This window comes from Neocloeon triangulifer, unplaced genomic scaffold (genome assembly GCF_031216515.1).
Source record: "Neocloeon triangulifer isolate White Clay Creek 2 clone unplaced genomic scaffold, ASM3121651v1 ptg000015l, whole genome shotgun sequence".
In the NCBI taxonomy this organism is placed as follows: Eukaryota; Metazoa; Arthropoda; class Insecta; order Ephemeroptera; family Baetidae; genus Neocloeon; species Neocloeon triangulifer.
In genome coordinates, this window is record NW_026775557.1 from 1,760,980 (window position 1) to 1,788,724 (window position 27,745).

The 27,745-nt window shown below is 42.4% G+C and overlaps 1 protein-coding gene across 2 annotated transcripts in view; it reads right to left on the bottom strand.

Annotated features, from left to right (window-relative positions):
- Positions 1-283: 283 nt before the first annotated feature.
- LOC132202831 (lysine-specific demethylase 3A) overlaps positions 284-27,745 on the bottom strand; it is a 49,054-nt gene continuing 21,592 nt past the window's right edge. Inside the window, exons 8-20 of one of the 2 annotated variants that reach the window (XM_059630065.1) lie at positions 18,844-19,308; positions 16,496-17,066; positions 9,101-9,404; positions 8,938-8,976; positions 8,303-8,506; positions 6,647-7,874; positions 5,387-6,270; positions 4,757-4,901; positions 4,405-4,535; positions 2,924-4,131; positions 2,247-2,562; positions 1,715-2,153; positions 284-1,438 (exon numbers count right to left, since the gene is read on the bottom strand). In XM_059630065.1, coding sequence (XP_059486048.1) covers positions 1,263-1,438; positions 1,715-2,153; positions 2,247-2,562; positions 2,924-4,131; positions 4,405-4,535; positions 4,757-4,901; positions 5,387-6,270; positions 6,647-7,874; positions 8,303-8,506; positions 8,938-8,976; positions 9,101-9,404; positions 16,496-17,066; positions 18,844-19,308 — 6,110 coding nt within the window. In that variant the 3' untranslated portion in view covers positions 284-1,262. The remainder of the gene's footprint in view (positions 1,439-1,714; positions 2,154-2,246; positions 2,563-2,923; positions 4,132-4,404; positions 4,536-4,756; positions 4,902-5,386; positions 6,271-6,646; positions 7,875-8,302; positions 8,507-8,937; positions 8,977-9,100; positions 9,405-16,495; positions 17,067-18,843; positions 19,309-27,745) is intronic. The other variant, XM_059630066.1, reaches the window with a different exon arrangement.

Below are 27,745 nucleotides of genomic sequence, written 5' to 3' on the forward strand. Positions count from 1 at the left end.
AAAGCTTGCGCCTCTAATTTACATCACTAATTTTCTCAACCAGTATGAAATACTCCCTGCATGCTGGTAGTACAATATTTTAATTGTGTATATTTTTATGATTTTTATTTGCATGAGCCTCAGGCACTAAGTAAGTTTAATTTGTTTGCAAATTGAATGCGTCATTCAACGGAGAAAAAATAATAATGATATGAGTGAGACACAACAATGTCTCGTCTCTGTTATTACCAATTATTTGATTAATTTTAATAGGGATTAGAAAAAATAAATAAAAACCATCAAATTACCATAATAAACATATGAATCCTTTTGCAAGAATCACTTTGATAATTTATTTACATCGTAGAAAACCTATAATTTAAAATATTGTGTTCACAATTCTTATGGTACAATCCTTGTAGAAAATTAACACCAATCTTATGCCGATCAAAGACCACTCGGAAATTTTTGAAAATAAATATATAGTCCTTCTTTTGAGAGAATACATTAAATATTTATCAGCTTTTACAAGAAAGTTTCTTAGACAAACCTTTCGAAATTCATTTGTGGTGACAAAAATCAAGTTTTCCATTCCGTTACGAACCATAGGAACTTATTTTCATGTTATGAGGAAATGCATTTCTCTGACGCTGAGTCGAGTGTGAAAATAAGTTTGGACAAGCGGGAATAATTTTCACAAATTATTCAAACGAATGCAGCGACTGTAGTTTGGTTGGCACATGGTTGATCGATTGGAAGAAAAAAACATTGAGAGACAGACGGTTTGACAATGAGGAACACAATCAAATGGATTTAGATAGTTTCCAACATTGCCACCAACATCGATAAAGAGACACTGTGCGCAGCGGCTCACACGGAGAGATAAAGAGATTGAAGGAGGGAAACCAGATTGTTGCCGTCTGGAAAAACACTTGAATTCCAAATAACCGAAAGCGTCCAACAAACGAACGAACAAACCAATTCTTGATTCATCCTCAACACACTGAGATCAAATATGTTAAAACTTTACAGAGTGATTGCTGTACTTCCGGGTTCTTCTCGATTTCAATCAACTTTGAGCTTGTTGCCTAACTTCTTAGTATCTTGCTTCCTATTAATTCTTATTTACACGCGTGTGTTTGCTTTTTTAAGACACAAAACGTGAGCTTCAGCTGATGGCTTTTCTTTTTCATTCGAGTCTTTAACACACTGCAGGCAGGCTTTCTTCATTCGGGAGTTAACTTTTTATCACATGACTTATAATTTAAAGTCGTTGTTCTTGCTCAGGAGGATGAGTTGGAACCACTGTTGGACTCCTTCTTGACCTCATCAGCTGCTGGAGCGGCAGGCGGTGTACAAGACGAGGCTGGTTCCTCTTTCCCCTTCTCAGACTGGTCATCGGAAACTGTGCCGGCATTGTTGTCAGACCCGCTTTCAGACTTCTCATTTTTCTCAGTGACTGGAAACAAAATTATGAATGTGAAAATAGATGAATGGTTTGCCCTTGCAATATTTAACAAAACAATAAAGCTTCAAGAGATTTAAATTACTTAATCAAATCAGTTTACTAAACTGAACTTTATTATTATTGTTACTTTTAATTGTTATTCTAATGAAAAACTTCTACAGTCCACAATAGGTAACACAGTCTTCAGAAACCACCAAATTTAGATATTTTTATCTTAACATATGCTCTTTATTTCCTCATTTGAATTCACAAATCATTGAACCTCACCTTTTTTGACAGAGCTCTTGTCGTCCTCAGCGCTTTCTGGCTCATTGACCGCTTCAGGATTGTTCATGAGCTGTGTGGTGAGCACCGCCACAGAGTCTTTGACTGCGTGGTATATGATGTTCTTGATCTGCAGCTTGTCCTCGTGGTTGGTGTGCGTGTCGGAGAGTTCTCGGAACTGCTGAGTGAGTTGGAAGCAGTGCGACACATTCTCCGGGGACACAAAGTCCTCGGCCACCTTGATGCAGTTGTGCAAGTTGCGCACCTGGTGTGGTGCGCCCGCAGGCACAAACACCGCGTCTCCAAGGCACTGCACAATGGCATACCCCGTCACATTGTACTCTAGGTACAGCCGCTCACGCAAAACTTCGTCTAGGTACCAACTCTGGTTGTGAATTGGGTCGTGACTTGGATCAGGGACCTTTCCATTCTCAATTTCAAGCTGCAACAAAAAATTAATTATATTATTATGATGCTCATTGCCATTTCTTATGTGAAACACAACTTTATGCAGTAAAATAAATTTCAAACTAACCAAATTCAGTAGATCTCTAATTGAATCAGCGTCTGCAGCGTCGTAGATATGCCAAAGAGCACCAGGAATGACACCCTTCTCGCGGACCCTTCTTCTTGTCAAAACATCACAGCCTGCTTCATCGATGGCTTTCAGAGCAGCTTTCATGTTGTCCTCATTGTCTAGGTCCTTGCAACAGCCACTGTAGACCATCACATTGACCGCATCGGATATGTCTAAATGCAAGTTTGTGGTCCCTTTGTCAGGGAAGAGGGAAGAGCCGTAAGCGTTGTACATCTTTGGCCCGAGATCTGGTTTCACGAAATACTCGGGTAACCTGGAACAAGGACAAAGAGAATTTAATATTTCTTCCAATTACTATTTAATACTAATAATTCAGTCACATCAAATTTTTATAAAGCCAAAATGAAAATTTTTATATCTTGTCTAATTAAATAACTATAATATTTACTAACCCATTCAATGGTAAAATTCTTTTATCAATGGTTTCCATTGATAAATGCATTTTACCTCGAAAATTGAAGAAATGTGCAAAAGCATGAAAGTTTGTGGCACACAAGCCAGTCACTCAGTAACTTTGGCATAGTGCTATGGCACTTATTCTGGGCTTGAAGACAAAGTTTATCTTCACGCCAAACAAGAAGTGCAATTTTGAAATAAATAATTTTAGTACGCACCTAGAGGCTATGTTGAGCTTGCCGTTGCGGTGTGTGTAGTCACTGAGGGGCAGAGCCTCCATCAGGTCTTGCATGTGTGCTGGAAGCATGTCGGCGAAGTCCTCGCCAGGTGGCCAGTCTTTCAGTTTGAGAATCATCGAGTTGCCCTGTTTGTCCTTCAGCCGCTTGCTGTACTGCTCGAAACCCTCCCAGAAGTGTCTGATAGCAATGTTGGGAACCACGTTGCCACTCATGCAGTTGATCAGGTCAGCCTTTTGGTCTCCAAAGTCCTGTGCAAACTTGTCTGGGTGCCACAACTGCTGGTTCAGCTTGGCAGCCACGTTCAGGACAATCACTGGCTGGCCTCGTTTCCACTGGTCCTGGAAGATTTTCTTGTTGTCTCGATGGGAGGCGTCCGTCAACACCAACAGCCGTCCGTCACACTGCCACTGATGTGGCACATTGGGGTACAGCAACTTGCTCTTGGTCAGGGTCATAACCCTCCAAGGAAGGCGGTTGTTGGTCACACGGTACTCCTTGCTGCGCTTAAAGTTCTTTAGCTCGCGCCTCTGCTTTGGAGACTCTTTTTCGTCCTTGTCATCCTCGGCCTGGTCATCAGACTTTTCTTCCTGTTGGGCACCAGTCGGTGACTCTGATCCACTTTGAGACTTGCTACACGGCCGGCGGATCAGGAGTTCTCGAAGGGTGGAAAAGTTTGCCTCATCCTTGTCTCCATCAGAGTCGGAGTCACTCGAGTCCCATCCAGAAAGGGTAGGCAGACTCTCCTTCTCAGGGGATTTTGCTTCTTGGACGGAGTCTTCCTTCTTGTCCGAGGAAAGGGCAACATCAGCTAAGACACTCAAAGGAGAGTTTTCAGCCTCCTTCTCGCCATTAACGTTTGTCTTGGGAGAGGTGGGCTCTGAACCTCCATTGGTTGATTTTTCAGTGCCATTGAGATCCGCTTTGCTCTGCACTTCCTTGCAGATGCCGTTTGCCTTGACGACCTCCTTGTTCAAAGGACAAGCGCACCTGGCTTTAATACCATATTGGGACCGGATGTCATGCATCTTCCTGCCAAGGGCAGTCAGGGCATCTTTGACAATTATCTGAGTCAACATCAGCCGCTCCAGCTCGTGGCCCTGCTTGTTGGTGCAGAGCAGCCAAAGGAAGTCATCTCGGTCCTTGGTGTTTGCATCTTCCCACCGCTTGCACTTCCCATTCTTACGGTTCTGTAACAAAGAAGTAACAAAATTAAGCTCCCTTTCCATAATTGTTTATGAAAATCATTTAATATTAAAGTTTGCCAGATACTCAGGGTTAAAAAGCTCGTTTTGATGAATAAAATCATAGTTATCATAATTGGATCATTTTTTCATCATATAACTGGCATAAGAATTTAAGTTAAGGTATGAACTTGCACTTATTGTAAAATCTATTTCCCTACTAATCAATAAAATTAAACACTAGTAATTTTTAAGTTCAGAATTTGTAGCAATAATTACCTTGTAACAGTCAATGCAGACAACAAATCCGCACTTGTCACAGGCCCAGTGGAAGTTGAACAAAGTAGTCTCGCACACGTCACACATCTCTCTTACTTTCTGCACAACCTTCTTCCAAACGATTTTCTTGTCTGTAACAAAAGCATCAACAATTCATTTCCAAAATCTAACAACCACAGTTCAGTTTACATGGTAAAAAAAATAATTTTTCAGACGGTTAAAAAGCTCATTACAAATCCTTCACATATCAGATAAGGTTTGTTAATTGGATATCATCATCACACAAAAAACATTATAGAAAACCATGCAGCACGCAGGGTTGCTTGTTTATCGTTTTATAATGATTTCTCACCTTTTGCCATACTGATTTCTTTGGCTTCTAGCTCCTGCTGAACAATGTCGCAAAACTGGTCGCCAACCTCAGTGAGCAAAAACTTTGCCATTCCAGGGTCAATGTCGGTTGGCGTCGCGTCTGGCGTCCAAAGTTTAACATCCTCCTGAAAAAAAGAATTTCACCATGAACTCGCCTGAGAAACGTACAGAAACAATAGAGAAGACTTGAAGGGATTGTTCGAACCTTTGAATTTACCAATTTCTTGCATGAATTTTGGAGCAAGTAAGATATTGATTCAGTCAGGCTCTGCTACTGAAAAATTTAAAAATGGAAAGAATTTAAGACATGGAAAACGATTTGACCAGATTTACATTTAGAGAAATAAAAAAGTAAAAAAAATGCAAGAAATTGGTTAAAAATTGAAGATACAATAAACAAAAATTCCAGTGCAATTTTTTTTTTTGAAATTTTAATTTCATTATTTGAATTTTAAACATCAAAATAAATAAAACAATAAAAACGTTGACACGACAGTGAGAGTGAACACTAAGAGCAAGGCAACGGTCAACTCACTATTGCGAAATAACGAGAGCACTTAAGAAGTAGTTACTAGATTGGGTGTGAATGGGAATGGAGTGCGGGTCTCACCTCTTTTGCGTCCAAGTGCGGGTCGGAAAAGCCTGCAATGGCTAGCTGCCCGTTCTTTGTGTACCTTAATCGCCTAAAGTAGTAGAACCTGCAGAAAATATTATTGTACACTTCTTTGTTGCGCTGGTTCTGCGTAAGGCGGCACTCTCTACATTTAGCTAGCTTGGGTGCAACTTCGAAGCAGTGTCCGTCTTGCAAAAAACTTTCCCCGGTCTTCTTAAGCTGACTGATGGGTGGCTTTTTAGTAGGATCTCTCGGAGGGGGAGTTGGAGATCCATCATCATTCCCACCAGCGCCCCTGGCCTTCTTTGGAGGCCTAGGTTCGTCGTTTTTTGACTTGGGACGTCGACCGCGCTTCTTAGCACCAGAATTTCCACCAGAATTGTTGGACGAGCCGCCTCCATTTGAGCCTCCAGAGGCCTCTTTGCCGCCTCCACGCTTGTTCGAACTCGCAGAGTCCTCAGAGTCTTTTTCAGTGCCACTCTCTTTGTCACTGTCACTGTCGCTGGCTGCGGTAGCGGCGGCGCCAACTACGCTTCGGCGTTTGTTTTTCTCCTCTTGGACGGCAGTCTTCTTGCCCCCTCTCCTGCGCTTGCCCCCTGGTTTCCGCTTGGCTGGCGAGCGTTTAGCCTGAGTCGCAGGTTCGTCTGAACTGGTTGACTCTTCCTCTTGGCCTGACTCGGGGCCATGCCCATTCAGCATGCTTGGATTCACAGAGGCCGTTGCCTTTCGGAAGGGCACCTTTGCCTTTCCCTTGGGCGTGCTTGGCTGGGGCGGCGAGGCAGGTACTTGCGTCGTTGCTACAGGACTACTGCACGGAACAGGCGAAGGCGCTGCTGGCGTCACAGGAGTCACACACCTTGGTTCTCCGACAACATCCTCACCTGTAGACAAATTACATAAGTTTTTAATCTATCAAGTTTTCAACTCTTTCAAGAACTGGAAATCACAAGTATTTGAGGTACATCTAATCAAAATCCAACAAACTTAAATAGTTACTTAAAACCGCATTTAAGATAAACTATTTTGATACATAAAGTTAGCAGGGTATAAGGTATCGGTATCGGACAGATAAAATCAGTTGAATTGAGTACATATTGTAGATAAAAAGGACTAACAGAGATTAATATACCTCAAATTATAGTAGATTTTCAGGGTTAAAAAGCTCGTTAAGATAGAAAAATCATCCTGATCATAATTGGATCAGTTCTCATCATTAAATCATTTTAAACACGTCAACTACTTGAAAGTTGGACATACCTGTAGTGTGTCGGTGCAGCCAGGCCTTTTTGAGGCCGTGGATGGACTTGGTAGGGGCTGGACTGGGCGCCTTGTTTGGGGTTGTGCTTGGCGAGGGCTGAGGCACGGAGGGAGGCCTCTGGATCACTCCTGCCCCTCCTGCTGCGCTAGCAGCAACAGCCTTGTTTTCAATTGTTGTGATGGTGGTGGCAGCGCTGGCAATCAACGGAGACGGCTCGCTAACCCTTGAAAGTTGCGGGGAGGCGGCCATTGGTGGTGGCGTGGGGCTGGGCTGAACAGGAGGCGGCTGCGGAGTCTCAACCCTGCGTTTCTTGCTGGGGTCAGGCGAAGGTGCTGACCTCTTGTTAGGGGACGAGGGGTCCTTGCACCCCAAGTCAAGAGGCTGCATCTGGCACACAGGGGGTGCAGCAGTCCTCTGGGATGGTAGGACGGGAAGAGGCGACGCCCTGGGTGCAGGAGTTGCCCCTGGCGAGGGCGACGGCGTCCCTGGAGGAAATACCCTGATGTGGTCCATCGCTCTGACATGGTCCAGGTGTCTCCTGGAGTGGGCAGGTGGCGGAGCAAGGTACGACTTGTTGGCCAAGTGGTGCGGCTGTGACGCATTCAAGGGAAGTGGACTAGGGACCTCAGCTGTCTGGTGGTGGTGACTGGACACAGAGGGCGGGCCTAGCACCTGCGTCGGTAGGCCGTAGATGTGCTGCGGCGCCGGGCTGGACACTTTCGGCTTGCAGAGAGCCGCTGGGGCTGTTGACGGTGGTTGGCCGTACAATTTGGGGTTTGCAGGGGGTGGAGGTCCAGTCGTGTAAGGGTAGGCTACAGCAGAGCCTTTTCCTGCTGTGGCAAATGGTGGGCCTGTTTGGTAGAGCATGGCTCTTGGCTCTGCCTGAGGAAGGTGATGAGGCACCTTTTGGGGGGTGGCTGTCCTGACAGGATACGAGGAGTACTTGGGAGCGCCAACCATGGGGGATGGTTCGCGCTTTGCCTCATTTTTGACGATCACAGAGGACTTTGGCTCACTGAGCAGAGGGGGTGGGTTCGGCAGTTCTGATTTGGGCTTCTTCTCTACTGTTGTCAGCAGTCCGGCTGGTTGATAGGCAGGGTAGCCTAAAGAGTTGAATCCGGGCTCCATTTTCATGGCTTTGGGCTCGGGCAAGTGCGGGTGCTTTGAGGGTGGCATAGTCCTACTGTGTGCAGCTGGGGGCTGCGGGTACTCTTTTCTCAGAGAAATCTGAAAGCAAATAAATAAATGGGATTTTAATAGCGAGAAAATTTTATGTTACACGACTGATTCAAATAGCTGATGCAATTGTCAGACAACATGATAATCCTTCACAAAATTGTCAGACTTGGATCCTCATTAATAAATAATCATCACACAAGGTCTTCAAATGGCTTCAAGAAACTTGGTTCATTTCATCTTCACCATATTAAATAAACACTTGTGAAATTTCTTCATTTGTGAAATGGATTAAAAATAAAGATTTAATTTGCATTCCGGATGTGTAAAACAGTTTTACTAAAGCACCTTTTCATTGCCAAATCATGAAAAATGTTATATTCATTAAAATACCATCACCGCCACTTAGTTAAAGAGATATAAGCAGTTGTAACCAAGCTTCCCATTACCTAAGCACTAAGATTACAATTCAGACTTACAGCACTGACGGCACTAGGCTGAGTGCTCGGCGGCGCCGATCCATAGTAGGCCTGTTGCCTAGCCTCCTGACGCTGACGCTCTGCCAAAATGAGACGCTGCTGCTGAGCAGCGTTCGCCTGCTTGCGGGCCTCCTCTTCTTGTGCTGCTCTGGACATTGGTGGCGGCGGCAGAGTTGTCAATTGGCTCCAGTTTCCACCAGACCTCTGAGGAACAGAATCAAATCAATTGTCAGTTGTGGAATTCACAAATTGAAAACAATCAACAATGAACTTTGAAAGAATTAAATCAATATAAATGAGTGTGGTGTTCAATCTCTCCAATACATCCTTTGAGTTAAATAACAGGTTTATTGAAATACTTATATAAATTGATATAACTGGGAAACTTCAGGACTTAGATAGAATAAGTGAAATAAGTTATAAAAAAATATTATTGGTATTGGACTTAATTGTAAAGAGTTTGAAGCATCATACTTTTAAATGAAAATGTTTGAAACAAAATTCTCCTTTTGAAATTAAATTATAGGCCCCTTATAATCTCGAAATTAATCTTGGCAAAAACACAAACAACGAAAGAACAGAACCGGCTAAAGAGGCAAACACTAAACAACACTCGCGTGTTTGTGTTTACTCACCATTGCGAGGATAGAAAGGTTGTTTTTTACTTTCCAAACCTATTGAATTAATCAAACGGTCAAAATGTGATTTTTTTTTCTCATCAAAACAATTATTTTAACAAACAGGGGCACACAATCAATGTGGGGTCGAACCTATCTCCTTCTAATAAAAATTTCTCACCTTATTCTGGGCAAGTCTGAGGGACTCCTCGAAATGCTTGTGCACAGCCTGTTCCTGCCGTTTCTTCTCCATGGCCTGTCGCTGGCGTTCCCGTTCACGTTCCTGCTCTTGGGCTCGGCGTTCCCGTTCATTTGCCTCACGAGCCATCCGCTCCTTTTCAATAAGGTACCGCTCCTCGCGCACTCTGTCCATTTCGCGCCTCTCCCGGATTTCATGCTCGACGCGGGCCCTTTCCATGACGGCGCGGTCTCTGTTCTGCTCGTACGCAGCGGCCATCAGGGCGGCATCCTTTCCCTGCCGCTCTCTGTGAAATTGAAAGAACACAAAAATTAGTCTCGGAAATAGAAACAAATTTACTATTGTGGGATTGATAATTAATCAGCTTAGAGTCATCTTACAATTTTTATGTTAATTTTTCAGTCAAGATTCTCAGCGCCGTTACATAATTTATAAATTCTAATTTTTTTTTTACATAATTATTGTATCCGTTGCATTTTTTTTCCTAACAAAATTATGCTTCGAAGAAACCCTTCACGCATGAAAAAATAATAAATCGCAATGCAAATCCGTGCCTACGTGACCCAGGCGGGTAGTGCATCTCAAGAATGAAAGACAAGATGGCCGAGAATGCGGTACGAGATCGGCCCCTGCACGATTTTCATTTTTCTCACCAACTCATGAATTGCTACCCTTTACAAGAATTCATAGCAAAATTGACACGTTCTCTAATGAATTCAGCCAATCTGATATCAATAATTCGAATCAGATTTTCGTTCGATTTGAAAGACTTGGCCACGGCGCCAGCGAGTCTTGTGCGATAGGCCTGCGAATTCTTTCTTTTTCAAATGTTTTATACTCACTGGAAGTCGAAACGAGCGGGGTGCCGGCGTAGCACCTCCATTTGCGTGTTCGGCGGTGTGTTCGGGCCGAAAATTCACACTAGCGATGCTTCAAATGTCGCAATGGCGCCGGGAATTCTCCGCGTGAAGCTAAGCCGGTCGATCACGAGCGTCGTCGAAAGTCGAAACGAAAACTATGCGAGAAAGGCGCGCGAGAGGGGCGCAGGGGGTTCGTGTTGCGCGGGTCGAGCGCCTTCCGGTGGCGGAACCTCGCGGGGGAATTCGGAATCTCTAAATGAATGGGGATTTTATGTTTTATGGCGACGGTCCTAGCCAGTTTCCGTGAGCAGATTATGAACGTTTTCAGACGGAATGGCACTACTTTTAAAAGCTTTAAGGCGGAGTGATAACCCTTCGTGACCCACAGGCGGCAATTTTGCAACGCAGCCGAGTTTATCTAAAAGTCAGCAGTCGCGCCCGAGGTTTAATTATAATATGCGTTCAAACGAGCGGATGCTTCAAGAGCAGAGAAAATTGCTCAAACTGCAGCGTGACACGACCGACTTCCTCCTCATTTCGAATAATAATTATTTTATCAAGAAGTACTTTGATGCATACATATTGCCGTAGAGATGGAGAATATGCGAGAAACTCATCACTTGCAATGAGAGGAAGTGAAAGTCGCACAGTTTGATTTTTAATTAATTTAACGCTTATTTTAATATTTTATAAATAAAATAAAATTAACTAATCAATGGACTTCAAAGAATTTAATTAAGGAATCTTTATTGACGTGGTAAAATCAAGTCTTTACAACAATAAAAGGAAAAAAGCCATCTTTGAAAAAATTTAAAAAACCATGTTGTTTGTAGACTTCATTTGATTACATGTCAATAAGGAGTTCTTAAAAATAAAAGAGCACACTAAAAATGGCGAGAAGAAAAAAACTCAAATTTTGAGTAAGGAATGACCCGATCAATTTTGCTCAAAATTTGAAAATCACATATAAAAAATACAGGGGAAATTATTACGAAGAGAAACGAATCGTTGACCTTTTACGACACATTAAAACAATGTAAAACTCCAGAGTACAACAATCAAACAATGCACTGATTTGACTATTATTATAAGCTTTTCCTTAAAAGCAATGTTTAGTGAAATATTTAATATGCTTTGGAGATTGTTAAAAGTGCAAATTAAGATTTGAAATTCCCCACATCTGGAACGACGAAAAAAAGCAGATGGTGAACTTTTCGCATCAAATACAGGCCACAGGGGAGAGTTGAATCTTGACATTTTGATCCATAGAGGTCACATTACATGCAGCTATCAAATAGAGCTAAAAAGACCTAATCAATTTGAAATTAATTTAAATAATAATACAAAACGAAAAAATTACGTAACCCGGTTTTCACGACAAATTTCTTAACTCAACCCAAGGTTTGTAAGGTCATTACTGCCAGTTTCGCACGCGTTTGACCTTGGCCCAATCGGTACAATAATTAGTGTCATTATACGAGCTCCGATTTGCACACGGCGGCGCCCTCGAGTGAAAGCGACACTCCGTTTTCCTTATCGAAACAAAACAAACGGCCGACGAAAATATTCGCGCTCGGCTTTATTAGCATTCAAGGTGGCCATGTACATACATATCAAATGCATAAACGAGTGACGGCCGGGATGAGCCTTTGTTCGAAACACAAACACGACGCCGTTCATTCCATTATTCGGGTCGCAAAACTGACAACACGCACGCGGTTTTTCTCTGTGTGAATAATAACGCGAACAAACGACGGCAGGTGCATGCCGCGGACAGGGCGCGGAACAATCGTTCTCGCGCCAAACCAACTGCCAACAGGGTGCGGCCCCCTAATGCTCTGTTTCTTTTTAATTCGATTGGAAGGAAACCTTGAGATCGAATTTCGACTCATGACCTACCGGAAGGAAGGAAGCTCGTGCATAATTAATAATCGCTTGTAAATTAAACAAAGATTCCGCCGCCCGATATAGCGCAAAAAAGCGGGAGCAGCTTTTCTTTCTTGCTCCTCTGGTATGCGCGCACAAGCGGTGCGGAAAGAAAAAAAATAATAATAATAAAGAGCGTGAGAGGAAACGATGCGTCATCCTCCGCCGGCAAACTCTTGCTCCGAGTGCCATAATAATAATTCTGCTGCGAGGTTATTAGCACCACAATGGAGCTCGAATGTTTGTCTTTGTAATAATAAAAGTTTTCCTTGCAAATAAATTACTTATCCGTGAATTTTATCAAATCAGCTAATAAATATTTCTTCCTAAAAATTCCAAAAAAACTTCTCAAATTTGAATTGAATTGTGGAATTTTTATAACAAAAATTAATGGTTTCCGGCATAATCTGTGCAGTGCCCTTTGTCAGAACGACGCGACAAAAATAGCCAACGCCCAATTCGATCCAGCTACTTTTCTCTGCAGCCTTTGATGCAAAATAAATATATGAAATCGGCACGTCTCCTTTGTTATGCACGTCGCGAACAGCGTTTGAAAGCAGTTAGTAGGTGCCGGGTTGCTTGTTTGCACGGCTTCTAAAAATAAATCCAATATTCCGGAATAACAAATAAAATCGCGCTGACTGAGCGCCCGAAATAATTTATTCGCGTTGCTGTTTTCCTCGTATCTGAGGCAACCGACGCGTTTTCGTTCGCTCCCATTATATAAAAAAACGATAGGGAAGGAGGCGAACAAACGAGCCGGGCAATTAAAAAAGAGTGAGAGAGAAATAAAATAACAACATTCGAGAAAGAACGAAACGAAAACACACACATTCGGCGTCACGACATTTTGGTATGCGGCGCGTATCATCACAAGATGTATATAGGAGTTGAGGAAATTTGATGAACAACAACAGGGGCTGTTATCAAAATAAATGTTTGCGGTGTTAATTGGGATGGTCGTTTTCACAAATTCGTTTTCATTAGCAAATAGAAATGAAAAGCAAAGGTTGAGACGTTTAGAAGCAGCTCGAAGGCATGCTCAAAGTTCAACAACCGATCGATCAGCACGTCATCGAGTGCTACTAGAGTGATGGGAAAAGATTAGTATCGGTTTCTAATCACAGGACGAATATCAAATTAAGTACTATCAATTAGACCAGAGTTAAAAATAGGCAGCTCAATAAATGAATTCATTCGCGTGTTTTGCTCCCACAATTTATTTTTACCTCTAATAACAGGCTGATCTGTTAGAAAAAAGTTGCAAAATTTCCATCATGCAAATCATCTGGGATTATTGCCCAATTAATTCATCAGCCTATCCAGACGTTATAAATAAATGCCTGATTGCAAGCTAATTAATTTCTGTTGTTGGGTAAAAAGCAAAAAAGCACTGTTGAAATTTTGCACTGTGCTGATCGCAGAAATCGACCTATTCCCCCACAGCCTCCCGAGGCGAAAAATAAAGATCAGAGTAATTTGGGTCTGCACAAAATCTTGCTTTTTCTGCGGTCAGGTGCTTCTTTCACTTGGCGGCAACGGATAATTCATCTCGCACAGGGAATCGTTTCGCAGTCGCCGGCTGGCTGCCGTTCGAGAGCAAATAATAAATAAATTGCGTCACTACGAGTGCTCTGCTAAATGGGTCAGCGCAACTATAACGGCAACAATAATAATGCAGCTACTCGACTTGAACATCGGCTCTGATCAATTATCAGAGTGACTTTTGGCGCCAAGAAAGAATTCAAATCATCAATGAATGAATTATATTTACAAATAAAGCTGCAACGTGTGTTGTTATGTAACAAAGTATGTATTCAAATATGCTTTGAAAAATCATTTTAAATTAAATCTTAAGAGGTAAAACGTTTTTCAAAGGAAAATATTGATTCAAAGCTTATGTAATTAATGTTTAACAGGTAAAATTTAACGTATTTTTTACAGATGACATTTCTGGGCCGGAGGTAAATTCGCTGCAAAACTTAATGAGCATTCATCAGGCAGCAAACAAGAATCTTTCTCTTTCAGCTCTATGCGTTCAATTTGCGCTGCTGCTGGAACTATCTGGCGCGGCGAATCGCCTTACTTAATTGTTGTTGATTTATCCCGCGGCGGGCAGGAAATAAAATACCGCTTTCGCGCAACAAAAAGTGGGCGGCGAGACTCGTTTGGCCTCGAGAGCAGCGGCGGCGGCGTTGCTCGGAACACGGCAAAGAAATTACAATGCAACGAAAGTTGCTTCTGCCGTTAGCGAGCGAACTACATAAGGCAGAGAGCTCTTAATAAATTATTCCCCGGGGGAATCGGCGAAAAAAATACATAAAGAGAAGAGAGGCAGGCAGCCGCAGTCTGTTTATAGCTGTAATCCAGCAGGCCGAGTGAACCGCGTGACTAATCTCTTCCTTCAGCAACAGGCAGGTCGTTATGGATGGGCATCCAATATGGCCGCGCGTCTCCGCACCTTACTCCTCTCACTTGCTCATTATCAGACGAGCAGGAAACGAGAGGGTTAAAAATATGCAAGAGGTTGTCTTTGAGAGGTGAATCATCATAGAAATTGCAACAGAAGAGGAAAGAAAAAAAATAATGATTACAGCGTTTTTGTTTATTTTAAATTGATACAAGTTTTCTTAATGATGCATTCTTTTTTTTTTTAAATATCTAAAAGACTCAATTTTCAAAGTTATCAAGTCATTGAAACGAACTTTAATCAGAATTATTTGGAGCACAATGGTTTGTAAATTGAAAGGAGGGAAATTTCTTCCGTTCCCACCGAGTTCAAATTCAACCTCACAGCATGCCAAATTGGTTGCAAATAAATGTATTAAATTTTGCCTCCTCCCATTCACAGACATTACGACGCATTAAATTTACGTTCGAGATAAAGTAATGCCCTTCTCGGTGCCGAGCTGCGCTTTTTATTCGGCGGGAACGTGACCGAAATACAAAGCCTGTGCGAGGCGTGACTAAGTCTCTCTCTCTCTCTCTTGCTGCAGAAGAGTGAGTGACCAGTCGGCCGTGGAACCGCGCGCGTCCCTATGTACTTGCAGAGTGAATGTACACGAAGTTTATTTGCGAAAAAGCTCAAGAGATTTAGCCACCGGTGTTGGCCCGCCTCAATTAAAAGGCTTTCGAGCAAAAATGCGCCATATTTTTTTTCCCCGTCTACGGCGGGGGAATTCATTTAAATTGCTAAGCCGCTTAAGGAGTAAGTGTGTGTGCTCTGCAAATAACGATAAATTAGCATCGTGTGCGCGAGCGAGGGAAACCAGTTTGGCGAAACAATGACTCGCTCATGGCTCTCGACCAACAACAACTGCGACCGCCATCATTGTAATTTGTCCTTCAGCCATTCTCTCTTTTATACTCTTCTGCTTCTTCTCGCTCAATTTACATTTGGTTCTATCTCTCACGATGGGATGAGTAATCGGTCTGTTATCTCTGCTTCAAAAAATGCGCCCGCGATAAGAACAGTCTCAAACTCCGAGTCGCAATAAATAGGGGCGAACTTGGTCTTGCAACACTCGATGGTGCGTGAGTACCTAAAAAGGGAAACTGCAGACTGAATAACGGGCCGTCGCACCTTAGCTGTAATAGTTAGTTCTTCGCAACTTTTGACCTTGTTCTAAGCACTTCTCCGTAACGCCATCATACGCAAGAATGGTCAGGCAAAGGGCAAAAAGTGATCCGGCTCTATAATTAATCAGCCACTTGGGCCTGTTCAAGTGAGCGAATTATCTCGCGTTTATCTCAGCATGTTGAGTTTTTGCACGTTCACAGGTGCAGCAAGAAGTTTTTTTTTCAATGTTCGTTTGCTGATAAAGTTATCAGGCATTGAGATGACTCTCAGCTGAATTGATATATTTATGGATAAACAAAAATGTGTCACCACTCCGATTGTATAATTAAAATTTTGTGATTATCGCACATACCAGCAGTTTTACCTCCTTTCCTCAAATTGACAGATTAAGTCAGTGAGCAATAAAAACGGAATTAAATTTTTGTCACACGCTACAAAACTTTTGCCCGATTGAATAAGGCATGAAGTAGGGAAGGCAATGAAAAATTTCAAACACACTCTACAATCTTGATTTACCCCATTAAAGTTTACAGTACTTGCAAGTTTGGTTCTACTTTTAATTAAAGGACAAGTTTGCTGCAAATGGCAAACTGGTTTTACTGCAGCATGATTACGTGGGGGTCACTTAGAACAAATTTTATTGTGCCACAAGCTTGAAATAGCAGAAACTTGAACGTAGTTTTGTATAGCAATGGAAATATAGATTCTTGCCACAACTTTAAGCAAATTTAAAGAAGAAAAATAATAAACCCCATAAAATTGATTGAATGTTGATCATGATAATTTTTCAAAGATTGGAACAAAATTGATAGTGGGTTAAGAATCGTTTTTTTGCAACAAGGTGAACACACTTGAAATGATAAAATTGCCTTAATTGCATCGTAGCTTTAGTTGACTTATCTTCAACAAGATTATTGCGCTGGCAGGTTATTGATACATAATAAATTCGGAAAGATGGTAAAACGAACTGCTAGATTGGGGGATTTGGGTATTATTTTCAAGGAAACTGACCTAATGTAGCGTTCTTGGCGTTCGCGGTCCTGGGCAAGGGCGCGTTCGCGCTCGAGGATGTCGTCGGGGTGGGCGCCGGCCGAGTTGGCCGCGGCGGCCAGGTATCGCTGCTTCCACAGCTCCTGGGCGTACATGGGCGAGGTGATGAGGTGGGGGTGTGGGAGCCCTGGGTGGGGGCTGAGCATCGGGGGCGGCAGCGGAGGGTAGTGCGTGACGGGCGAAGGGTTGCGGCCCGGGGGCGCACTTTGGGCCGACGGCGGCGCCCCGATTCGGCTCTCGACCGAGCCGGCGGGGGGCGCTGAGGCCGGCGGCGCCGGCGGTGGGTGGTGGGGCATCAGGGAGATGTGCTGCACGCTGTGGATGTGCCGCACCAAGGGTTCACTGGCTTGCACGAGGCTCGGGTCCCGCCACACTCGCACAGGCTCAGTGGTTGGGGGCGCGCCTAGATTCTGTGCGGACGACGAAGAAGCTGCGGCGCCTCCGCTGCTTCCGGTTTCTGAACTTCTTGAAGAGGAGGACGCGGATGCTGAGCGTTCATCGCTACTTGAGCTGGAGCGCAGCGAACTCACGCCTGAAAATTAAAAAGCAATTAGTATTCAAATTTATTTTTTTAGCAACAAACATATTTTTATAGATTCAGCTCTGATTTGAAACTTGTTTTTGATTAATCAAAACTATAAATATTTTTTTTTTGGAAAATCCAAAAAATTAATTATTAAAATATAAAATTGTAGGATGGAAAAAAATTCAAACAAAACTAAATGGAGCGAAGATTAAATAAAAAGCAGATTGACAAGACCTTGGCAAATGTGGGTAAAGGAAAATCGATAGAAGAGAAATTTCCCCGTGAGCCATTGTGGTAGTCGGCGCGAATTATTCCCATGAGAATTAAGAGAAGGCCACTCTCAGCACTAGTGAACAAACGCATCTTGAGCGCGTCGTTGGAGAGAAAAATTGGCGTTCGGAATTCTGCCCATTCTACTGATAACTCTTATCGCGCGAACCAACTGACATAAATTGTTTGCTCTTTATCGCTTTGACAGTCTTTTCCACTTCCTCTGCCTGCCTCGATTTTATACTGCAATTAAAATCATTTTCACCCGTAGAACTGCTGTCCACTTTATTTTTATTTTTAAGATAATAGAGTTTAAAATTTAAAACTTGGAAATGTGGGTGATTATGTTGGTCTTGTCACCAAAGCCAACGTGGTCTTTGTTGGGAAGGAAATTTAATTTTCAAGCGAGACGCAGGAATTTTCTGCTCTTGCTCACTCTTCCGAGAATAGCAAATTCAAATCGCTTTTCTTGTCTGTATGTGTTAGTCGCCCATGTGCCGAGAGCAGAAAACGAATAAAAAACTAACAGCAGGGTAATAGGCAAGCAAGTGTCACGCGCCATTGTTTGAGGCAGAAGACAATGGCCTGCTCGCAGAGAACAAAGTGCAGCGAGCGTCAATCAGACATAACTGCATCCATTAGACAAGAGCATGAAAATAGGGCCCAATGTTCTTTTTTTACCAAACACATTGATTTTTGTGCGTGCAATTATTCCATTATTTGTTTTTTTTTACTTATTTTGATAAATTCACTGTGAAATTATTAGGATATTCAAAATTCTTTTTCTCACATAAAACATAAGGTACATTTAATGCGTGCGTTTCTTTGAACTTTCCCATATGAAGTTATAAACAGAACAGCAGGCCTTGAAACTATCATAAGATTAAGATAAACAAATATTTCAGTGTACCAAATATTTGAATAAAATACATCAACAGCGTTCTATTATTATAATTTTGGTACTGAATAAAAATTGCTGAGCGAAATAATTGGATAATTTAATTCAAAAGTCAATATACAAATTTTTTCAGAGGAAGTCAATTCAAGTAAGTTGGGGAAAATGGGGAAAAGCTTATACAGAGATTTATGGTGTATGGCTATTTTGAATTTCAAATGAACCAACTGATTAAAACATTCTATAATGATTTTGTAGTTCAAGAAAAAATATTTGAATAATTTTATTTTGAAAATTGATAATTTTTCCTCACTCACGCAGCAAATGACTTTTAATTAAACACGTATTGAGCTCTACGTTTGGACTAGAGAAAATGAGGCGTTTCAATTATTTGGAGAATGACTTTGTTTGACTTTGCTGCGCGGAATTCATTAGGTCGGTGCTTGCGATGGGTTCAAGGCCGGCATTCAAATCAGATCAAGTTTCGCCAACAAAGATCAGACAGGTCACTCGTCACAATCAACATCGGAACCCAATGCCTTGTTTATTGACCAAATCATCACTTCTTCCGATTCTCTCAAGCTTTTGAAAGAGATTTAAATTTTTCGATCGATATACCTGAGTCTGAGGCAGCACTCGAGGGCAGGATTGAGAGGCTGTTTGAGATGAGAGGCGAAGAGGCGTCGATGATGCGTTGGTTGAGGTCTCCTGGTTGTTGCGGTGCAGACTGTTGTTGATGGAGCATTGTCGTCGGACGGGCAGAGTCATGATCACCGGTCGGGCCCAACAGTCTTAGCTTGTTGCCGTCGCCGCGAGTGGCATGGACGCTCTTGACGCGGCCGACCTCCACTACCTCTTCATCACTGAGCGCGGGACACTTGGCCTTTTCTTCCAGCACCACCTTGGACACTACCGCACTATCGCTGGACGTCTGTTGCTGCGGCTGACGCTTATTGTCCCAACAACCGTCCGCCGCCAATGACGGCGAACCACTACTGCCGCCGCCGCTCGCGCTCAAACTCGCGCCACTCGCCTTCCTCCTTCTTATCCGCGCACAGTTTGGCGCCGCTCCACTCGCTTGATCTGCAACAATAAGACAAATAAACATTTAGTTTGCGAGACGAAAGGCCAAAACGGATGTAGGTCAAGTTAAAAATATAAATTTGCAACTGTATACAATGCAAAAAATTGTATCTCAACATTTTCTGGACCGTTTAAGACTTTTTGACCTTTTTAATGGCAGAAGTTCACGACCGAGGGTTATTTCTTAGTAATTTCCACGAAAAGTGTTAATTTGAAAGAAAAATATTTTTTAAAAGATTGATTTCTTGTCAAATGATTTCACAGCTCATAAATAATAGCTGCAGCCGAAACATGTAGAGCAGGATATTGTTTTTCTTAAACCAGAAACAACTCACAAAACCAATATTAAAAAGTCGATTTTAAATTCAAATCAAAACTTTTTGATCTGTTGATTGTCCATCAACATTGCCAGAAATATCACGATACAGCTTATTTGAAGATCAAAGATCACATCGGATTAGATAACTTTAAATTATTATCTGCCTCATACATTTGATACTTTGATGTTTGGTTGAACGAAAATATGTAGTTGTTCTAGATCCCATACCACTCTAACGGACAAATTCTATTTTTAAAGAACCGGTAAGCATTTCAACAGGTTTATTTCCTTAAAAAATTATGTTGCCTAAACACATACTTTAACCCATGCAATCTAAAACTGGTTTTATCTGATCAGGGAGTGTCGTCTATTTTATTTGCGTGAAAATCCCCGGCGTGCACTTGTCCTCACTTTTCTACTCGCCGTGAGAAGGAAATGGCAACCCGCGAAGACTCAAGGCGAAATTTCAAAGGCAAAGAGCTAAAGAGAAGAAACAAGTTGCGAAATTGCTCGCCTCTTCTCGAGCGAGCGGGCAACCGCACAGAAATAACTTGCGAGAGTGATTAATCGAGCGGCAAGAGCGGAATTTTTCTCCCTCTTTTACGCTAATTTATCGCCTCGGACAAGCCCGCCTCTTAGTTAATCCTTCTGAATTGGAAGAACTCTTTCAAACTTAAAACGACGCAGCTGCACTTTTGCTTGTCAACCTTCCCACCGGCCGAGCTAGGGAAAATTTCCCACGCACGTGGATTCCACCTTATTCTTGGCAGTGAATTGGAAATTAAATAATTTTCCTGCTGGCAGTTTGGATCACAAGTAAACTGCCCGCATTCGTTGGGTGATTCGGATTAGCTCCGTTCGCCGGCTGGACAAAGAGAGCAAGCAGGGCCTCACTCAAGTTGATATTGATTTTCGGGGCGGCACATGCAGAAGGCCAACGAACGGCTGCCAGAACGATTTGTGCCGACTCGGCGAAACAAACAAATCCCATCTAATTAGCAGTCGATCGGGCTGGCGAAATGTGAAAAGGTCGAGCGGCGCGTATAATAAAAATAAAGAACGGACAGACAGAGAGCATCAGTCGCCCTTCCTCTCGTCCCGGCCGTCGCTGCGAAATTCTAATTTTACTGCGAAACATTGAGCTCGCTTCTGCAGACTCGACAACTTTGTGTGTTTATCGCAGGTCAGCGGTCGCTCGATTTCTCTCGCTTGATGGATGGACGGGCTTACATTGCGCAACTCAGCGTTATTTGGAGATTATTACAATCTATGGTGTACTTTGTGCTCAAGACTAATTGCAAATTTCAAAGCGAAGATACGTGTTAAGTGTTTGATAAATAAATTAATATAAATTATGCATCTTTTGCAGATAACTCAATATGTTGATTCATAAAATGAATTACTTTAATTTAAAGTGATATTTAATCTTAAAAAAACTTTTTTTTTTTAATTTTCGTACTGTTTCATTTTTTTCAATGTTGACTTATTTTAATAAAATCTAAATTATTCACAACAGACTTTTAACAAATTTAAGTTGATTCAATTTTATGAGCCCGTGGGACCTTTGGAAAAGTTAAACAATTCAGCATGCAAAGCCGGATGGCCTCCATAATGGAATAAATTTAATCTCGGCGCAATTTCTCATGAAAGAAAAACAAGTGTCGCTTTTATGCAACACACACACGACTTGCGAATCGCTTATTTGCAATTCCGCGAGATGAATAGCGTCGGCTGGTGGGTTGGTTAATCGCTGCCGGGGAGTGATGACCCAGTGCCGGGCGAAGCTGCAGAGAGCATCGTCTGGCGAGGTTGCGCCGAGGTGGCGCGCAGCCGAGATAAAAAGCTGAGATTGCTGCTTTTTCGCGTGTGTTTGCGCGTGTCATTGCTCTCCCCTCGGCCGCCGGCCGTCGATGGCAGAGGGTTTTTGTTTTTTGGCACGGTCGCGCTCAGACCGCATGCTAACAATAAGATGAAAGAAACGGACGGGCGACGCAAATTTGCCCGACTTTTAGTGCCACTTAAATGAAGAAAGAAAGAAGCAGTTTAGAGAATTTCAAGGTTTACCAAATTGGAATAGGTGGGCGCGGAAAGTGGACCTGCACTCGTGGTGAAAGACAAGGTTAAAACAAAGAATGCCAAAAGAGCAAGGACTGCGACCTTTGTGCTGAATTTTCACTTAGCTCAGTTTCGATCTCAACAATGAAGGTTGGAAAAAAAGGATGGTATATTTGAATAATTTGATCAGATAGGTCGTTCTTCATAGGATTAATCAGAACCCAATGCCTTGTTTATTGACCAAATCATCATATCAGATTTCAAATAATTTCACCTTTGTAGGTTCGAACCTATGACGGGGGCAATAACACAGATTCTAAATATGAGGTGTATCCGACTGAGCTACCAGGCCTTGCTGAAAATTTTTTATTTTTACCCTACTTGAATGAAATTATTTCATTTTGAGATTTCTGCGAAAAATAAAATTATAATGGAGGTTATAAAAAATCGATTGAGACGAGTTTAAAATAGCGCACATCATTTATTTCACCGGGTTGATGCGGCGAATTCCATTCAAATTGCGCTTCGCAGCACAAAATAACGTGGTCGAGGGCAAACTGCAGCCCGGCTCGGCCATAAAAGTGGCGGCAATAAAAATCGCGTTTCTCTCCCGCTATATACAATCTCGGCAAAAGAGACAGCAAAATAAACCATAAACAGCGTGCTTTGAATAATTCCATTTTAATTGGCGTCTGTGACCTTCGACCTTTGTTGCGGAGGGGCTGGTTCTGATCAGGGTGGTTCGATTATATAAAATACAAAACTCCCTGCACGTGGGAAGCGGCATTATTTTTTTTTCTTTCCTTCCTAGCTCGATTGGCGTCATATCACGAGAAGAGAATGTGCCCGAGGGGTTTCGTGCGAGCAGTTTAACGACTATAGCAGGTCAGATTTTGGTTCGAGTGGCCGCGGGGAGGGCGGAGGGCACGAGCAAAACGTGGCCCTTTTCATAAAACAAATCGATACGCTGGCGGCTGGCTGCTGCTGAATAGAGGCACCTAAACGCTCTCCGCTCCGTTCCCAGCAGCACAGAGAGATAAAATGGCCGAATGCGTGCGTGTGTGTGAGCGGCGGCGGCAGCGGAGTTTGCCACTGAATTGCAGATTGAATGTCATTACACGGACGAACCGTTTCCACGTGCAATTTGCATAATTCTCGACTGCTGAAAGGGACCTTTGCGAATTTCGATCTCTCGCCTTCCGGAAATCACATTTCCAATTGTAAAGTTGCTCTTTCGCGCCGGGCGCACGTTTGTTGGCAATGAAACGATCGTTCCGACGTTTTAATGGCTGTAATGGTTTAACGAGTGTTTACGGCGCCGCTTCAATGAGCACAAATGCATTATTTAAACGTCCATTACTTTACTGAATTCCTGATTGCTATGTGCATGAATTTTATCACTGCTTTAATTGAAATACACTTATTGATTAATGCATTCATTCCTTCCCTATTAAATCACATTTGATTAAATTCATACTAAACAATTATTCTGCTTGAAAATTATAATTGTTTACATAAGAATTTTTAATTTTACAATCTGGTTGTGAATATTATTTGCATTTTTATTTATTTACTTTTTTAGTTAATTTTTTGTGTGTGAAGAAACCCGATAATCAAGTTTCGCCGGATTGCGAGACTGTGAGCGAAATTACCACCTTGTCCGGTCATGCAAAGAGCCACCGGGCAGATTGCCTTCTTCCCCTACCTGCCGCTCTTTTTTATATTTTCCACCTGCCAAGAAGCGAACACGTAATGTCGATGCATATATATGAAGGTGCCGTGGCGAATTTCTCACAGCTTTGTTTTCAGTTGTGAAAATGCTCAACTTTCACGTGTGTAGTATAAAAGGAGCGCGAGCGAGAGAAGATAAAAGTGGTGGTGCTGTGTAAACAGAGCGGGCGGAATGCCTGCAAGGGAAAAATGTTAATGTCCATGCGACTTTGGCGCTCGTTTTTCGCATGGCCACGCCGAAAACACCGACTTTTCGGCTTTGTTTTCCGTGCCGGAAACGGCGCAGAAAGAGAACTCTCATTTGAATTAATTCTCAAGAATGCGCCGCCGAAGGGAACTAGTGAGAAAATAATTGAAATGAGAGAACCACATCAACCTTGGCGGCTGCTCGTCAACGGTATATAAAAAAAGGCAGATGGAACCACTGCATTTCGCATGCGGTCGGAATAAATTAGGAATTCGCCACGTGGAAGGGACCTATTTTGATTTACTGGTTTGGTTTCAATCGCATCAAATAAAAAATATTTCAAATAAACATTTTATTTAAAAAAAAAAGGTTGAAAATGAAATGATTTTAATACCTTCGGGTTTTCTGGGTTGAGGTGGAAACCCAATAGGTCGGCGGCGGCTTATCAGGCTGCACTTGAGAACGAACGCGATATTTATTCAGTTATAAATAAGCAGCATCTCTTAGTGATAAAAGCAACGTCTCGAGCCTTATCGCCGCGATTTCATACAAAGTTAACAAACACCGAACTGTTTGGATTCCTCTGATAACAACACTGCTGCGTCTTTTGATACCATATTTTTAAGCAAAGAAGAAAATCCCCAACAAACTGGCGCATTTTCCTTAAAAAAAGGAGCCGCTTTGCATAAAACGTTCATATAAACACGGATGACGCACGACTTTTCGATTTGAATTCCGAGATTATTTATTTCTCACTCGCGGGCGATCAATTAAGTCGCCGGACGACCGTGAGTAGCACGAAGAGAACGAGATCTGTGAGTATCATGAGAGAGCGGAGGAGGGGAATCGAGGTCACCGTCGAGCGAGCAGACTGCATTTGTCAGCAGCGCCTTACGTGAGTCAGGCCCCTCCGGTGCACGCACAATGCTAATTACATTCGCTTATGCACACCACGTCGACGAGTATCCGACCGACTCGTGAAGGCGAAAATAAAAACGAACCAACCTCGCGTGTTGTTTTCTCACAGCGGCTGGCTTTTTTTGATAAAACTATAATAATAATAACAACTGAGAGGGCAAAGGTGAAATGAAACTTTCCTCTAATGTTATGAGCAAGTTTTATCAGTTCAAGAGTGAAAAAGAACCAGACCTCAAAATGTCCATCAACAAACTTATTTGGGTTGAAAAAGTTGTCAAACAAAAGGTGGTTTTAACTAAGTCGGAATACGAGTTTTAATTAGTTAAAATTCATGGAATGGCCGTTTCATATTCTCAGTTACAAAAAAGCCCCGCACATTTTGTGCATGTATGAATAAATTTCAATGCCAGAGTTGAAGCCTTCATTAATAATTCTGTTACGCAAACCGATGTACGAGACCGTATTTAATAATGGCCGCACTAATTACACTGGCGTCCCTGCTTCCAGCGACACCCGGCGCAATGGTACTAGTTTCTCTCTCTCTGACAACGCTGACTCTCTTTTAACTCTTTTTCTTCTCTCTTTCTCGCTTTGCTGATTATCAGCCGGCTGATAAGTGAATTAACGGTGCACGCGCGCGTCACACATGGCGTAAGGAAAACAGCGGAGCGACCCGAATTTTTTGAAGCCCCAAAACATCTTTCCGAATCATTGGTTCGCAGGAAAATATGGTCTAATGCGCGCATCGGAAATGAATGAGAATATTTTTAGGCGATAAAAAAGTTTACAACTCGATAAATTACGTGGTGGCGAGAAGAGTTCCAGTTACAAGTGGAAAGTGCTGAAAGGAGAGAAAGTGAAGTTACACGCGGCCGCAGCTGCGTCACTCGCGGTAAATTAAAAATATCAGTTTCTTCGCCGATCGAATGGAAATCAACGCTCCACTGAGCCGATTGTATTTGCTCACTAATCGTGCTCTTTTTGTTTACGAAACCAAATCCATCTGACAAGAGCTGGTGTATAATCTCTGGCAAATTAGAGTCTCATTTCAAGGTGCCTCGCAGCACTTCGGCTTACTTATTCGTTTCTTGCTGGAGTAACCCGAGGGAGGCTCTATTTATGGAAAGCCAAACCATCTCGAGAATTCCCTTTGCATATCGACGAAACTTATCCTTGTTTATGCAGAGAGTAAATGGCAAATATCAAGCTACTTCCGACGAATTGAAGAGGTTCCAATTAAGACTGAAGAGGATCAAAGACCGCCCTTCTGAGAATATGTACGGCGGATGAAAGAAATATCGGAAAAGTATCCAATTTATTACTTGTATAACTAAAGCGGAACTTGAAAGTCGCAAAAATCTGCTGAAAGCAAACAAACCTGCTGACATTTTGTCTTGATCCACAGATATAAATTTTATTAGGGTCAAAATTGTTATTTTAATTTTAAGTGTGTGTTTTAAAATGGCCGTGATTTCTTGCTGATTCCGTCTGTTTTCCCCGTGTTTATTTTTATAAAAAATGAGCAAACATTTTCCTTGAACAATAATGATGATTAATAAAAATAAACGAAAACCGCTTGAGAGGATTGCCGAGCAATTTGCGCAATTAACATAACCAGTTTTTATGAGGCGCGCCGGCGGCGGATGTGCGCGTTCGGCCGGCGACCGACGTTTTGCGCAGATCAACAGGCAGGCAGGATCAACGGAATTGGTGAGCAGATAATCGCAACCAAGGCGAAAAGCGCAAAAGTGTGGGTGAGAGAGCGCGACACACCGAATTGCTCTCGGTGCGGCTGCATGGATAACTACTTGGTACGTATTTTATACGGGCCGGAGGGGGCACAGCACTGAAAGAAAGACGCGGAAGGGTCGGCGACCTTTCGGCGAAATGAAGCAATCGCCATGGTTACTATTGCACGCCGAGCGCCGGTCACGTTATTATTACAGCCGGTGACGTCACAATCGTCAATCTCTCTCACTCGCCAGCCACTCGAGTGAGTGCGATTCGATATTACATGATAATTCGACTTGCTGCTGCTTTTGGAGAGGGGAACGGAGAGAAAGAAATAGAGACGAGAGAGCAAGAGACGTGGGCGGAATTCGCTGCTACAACACGGGAGCGATTCAATTTTATTCACAAAGGAAAAAAATATGACAATTCATTTAATTATGACATAATAACTTTTTTGACTCAAAAATTATTCGGCCTCACTGTAATGGGAATACAATTTATGAAAACTTAATTAATCACGTTTTTTTTAAATTCTTTGCAAATTTAGCTTTTAATTCGTTTTTATTGTTTCCTGTAAAATAGCAAACATTATAATTAATTACTTACAGTTTACAAATCCATGAGTTTGAGCCGTTTTTATTTTTTGAATAAAAAAATAAAAGAGGACAGCTTGTTTCTCTTCACTACCAAGATAAATGAGTGTTTCATTTAAATATTTTACTTATAATAATTTGTATGCTGGTTAAAACGTCCATAAAGTTTTATCGGCATTTCTTTAACACTCTCACACGAGCGCAGAAAGATGCGACGACGACATATGCATGCTAACAAAATTTATCGCGCGCGTTTCCCATTTCCGCTCGCCCACAATCGCTTATCGCGCGATACGTTTTCGAAAAACGTTGTTGTGACCTTCGTGTGTATATAAAAACCACGGCCTTTTTTCCTAATTAAAAAGTTTTGAATTCTCTCGCCGGCCGAGCGAGTCGGCGGCGCGGTTGGTGAATTTATATTTATTTCACAGTTGCGAATTTAATTAAAACGCCTGCAAACTTCTCCTGCGAATTCCCCTCGGAGGAAACGTTTGTAATGAAAAAATTTTTTGAATTGATCCAAAAAGTTTTCAGCTAACGCACGCAAAGGTCGTATAAAACGGCGGAGAAGTTTGTTTGATTATATATACTGTGCGTTATCAAAATTCGCGCGACAAACAATTGTATGCTGAGATTGTGACGCAAAGTTTCGAGCTGGAGCGGCGCATAAACGCGTAATTGGCGTCACTTTGCGCGAGACACGCCCATTTGTGTTATTATTTCCCGTGGCTCTTTCTCTCTCTTGTGCCTCATTTCAATCGATAACAATGTCGCTATGAGCGCTTCGCTCTGGCCGCGCATAACAAAGAGCCTTCCTTCCTTCTGTGTTTCTCGCGCTCTCGTACAATCGCAGCCATAGAGTGGGGCTATTATTAGTTGGAGATGGAGCGAGAGAGAGAGACG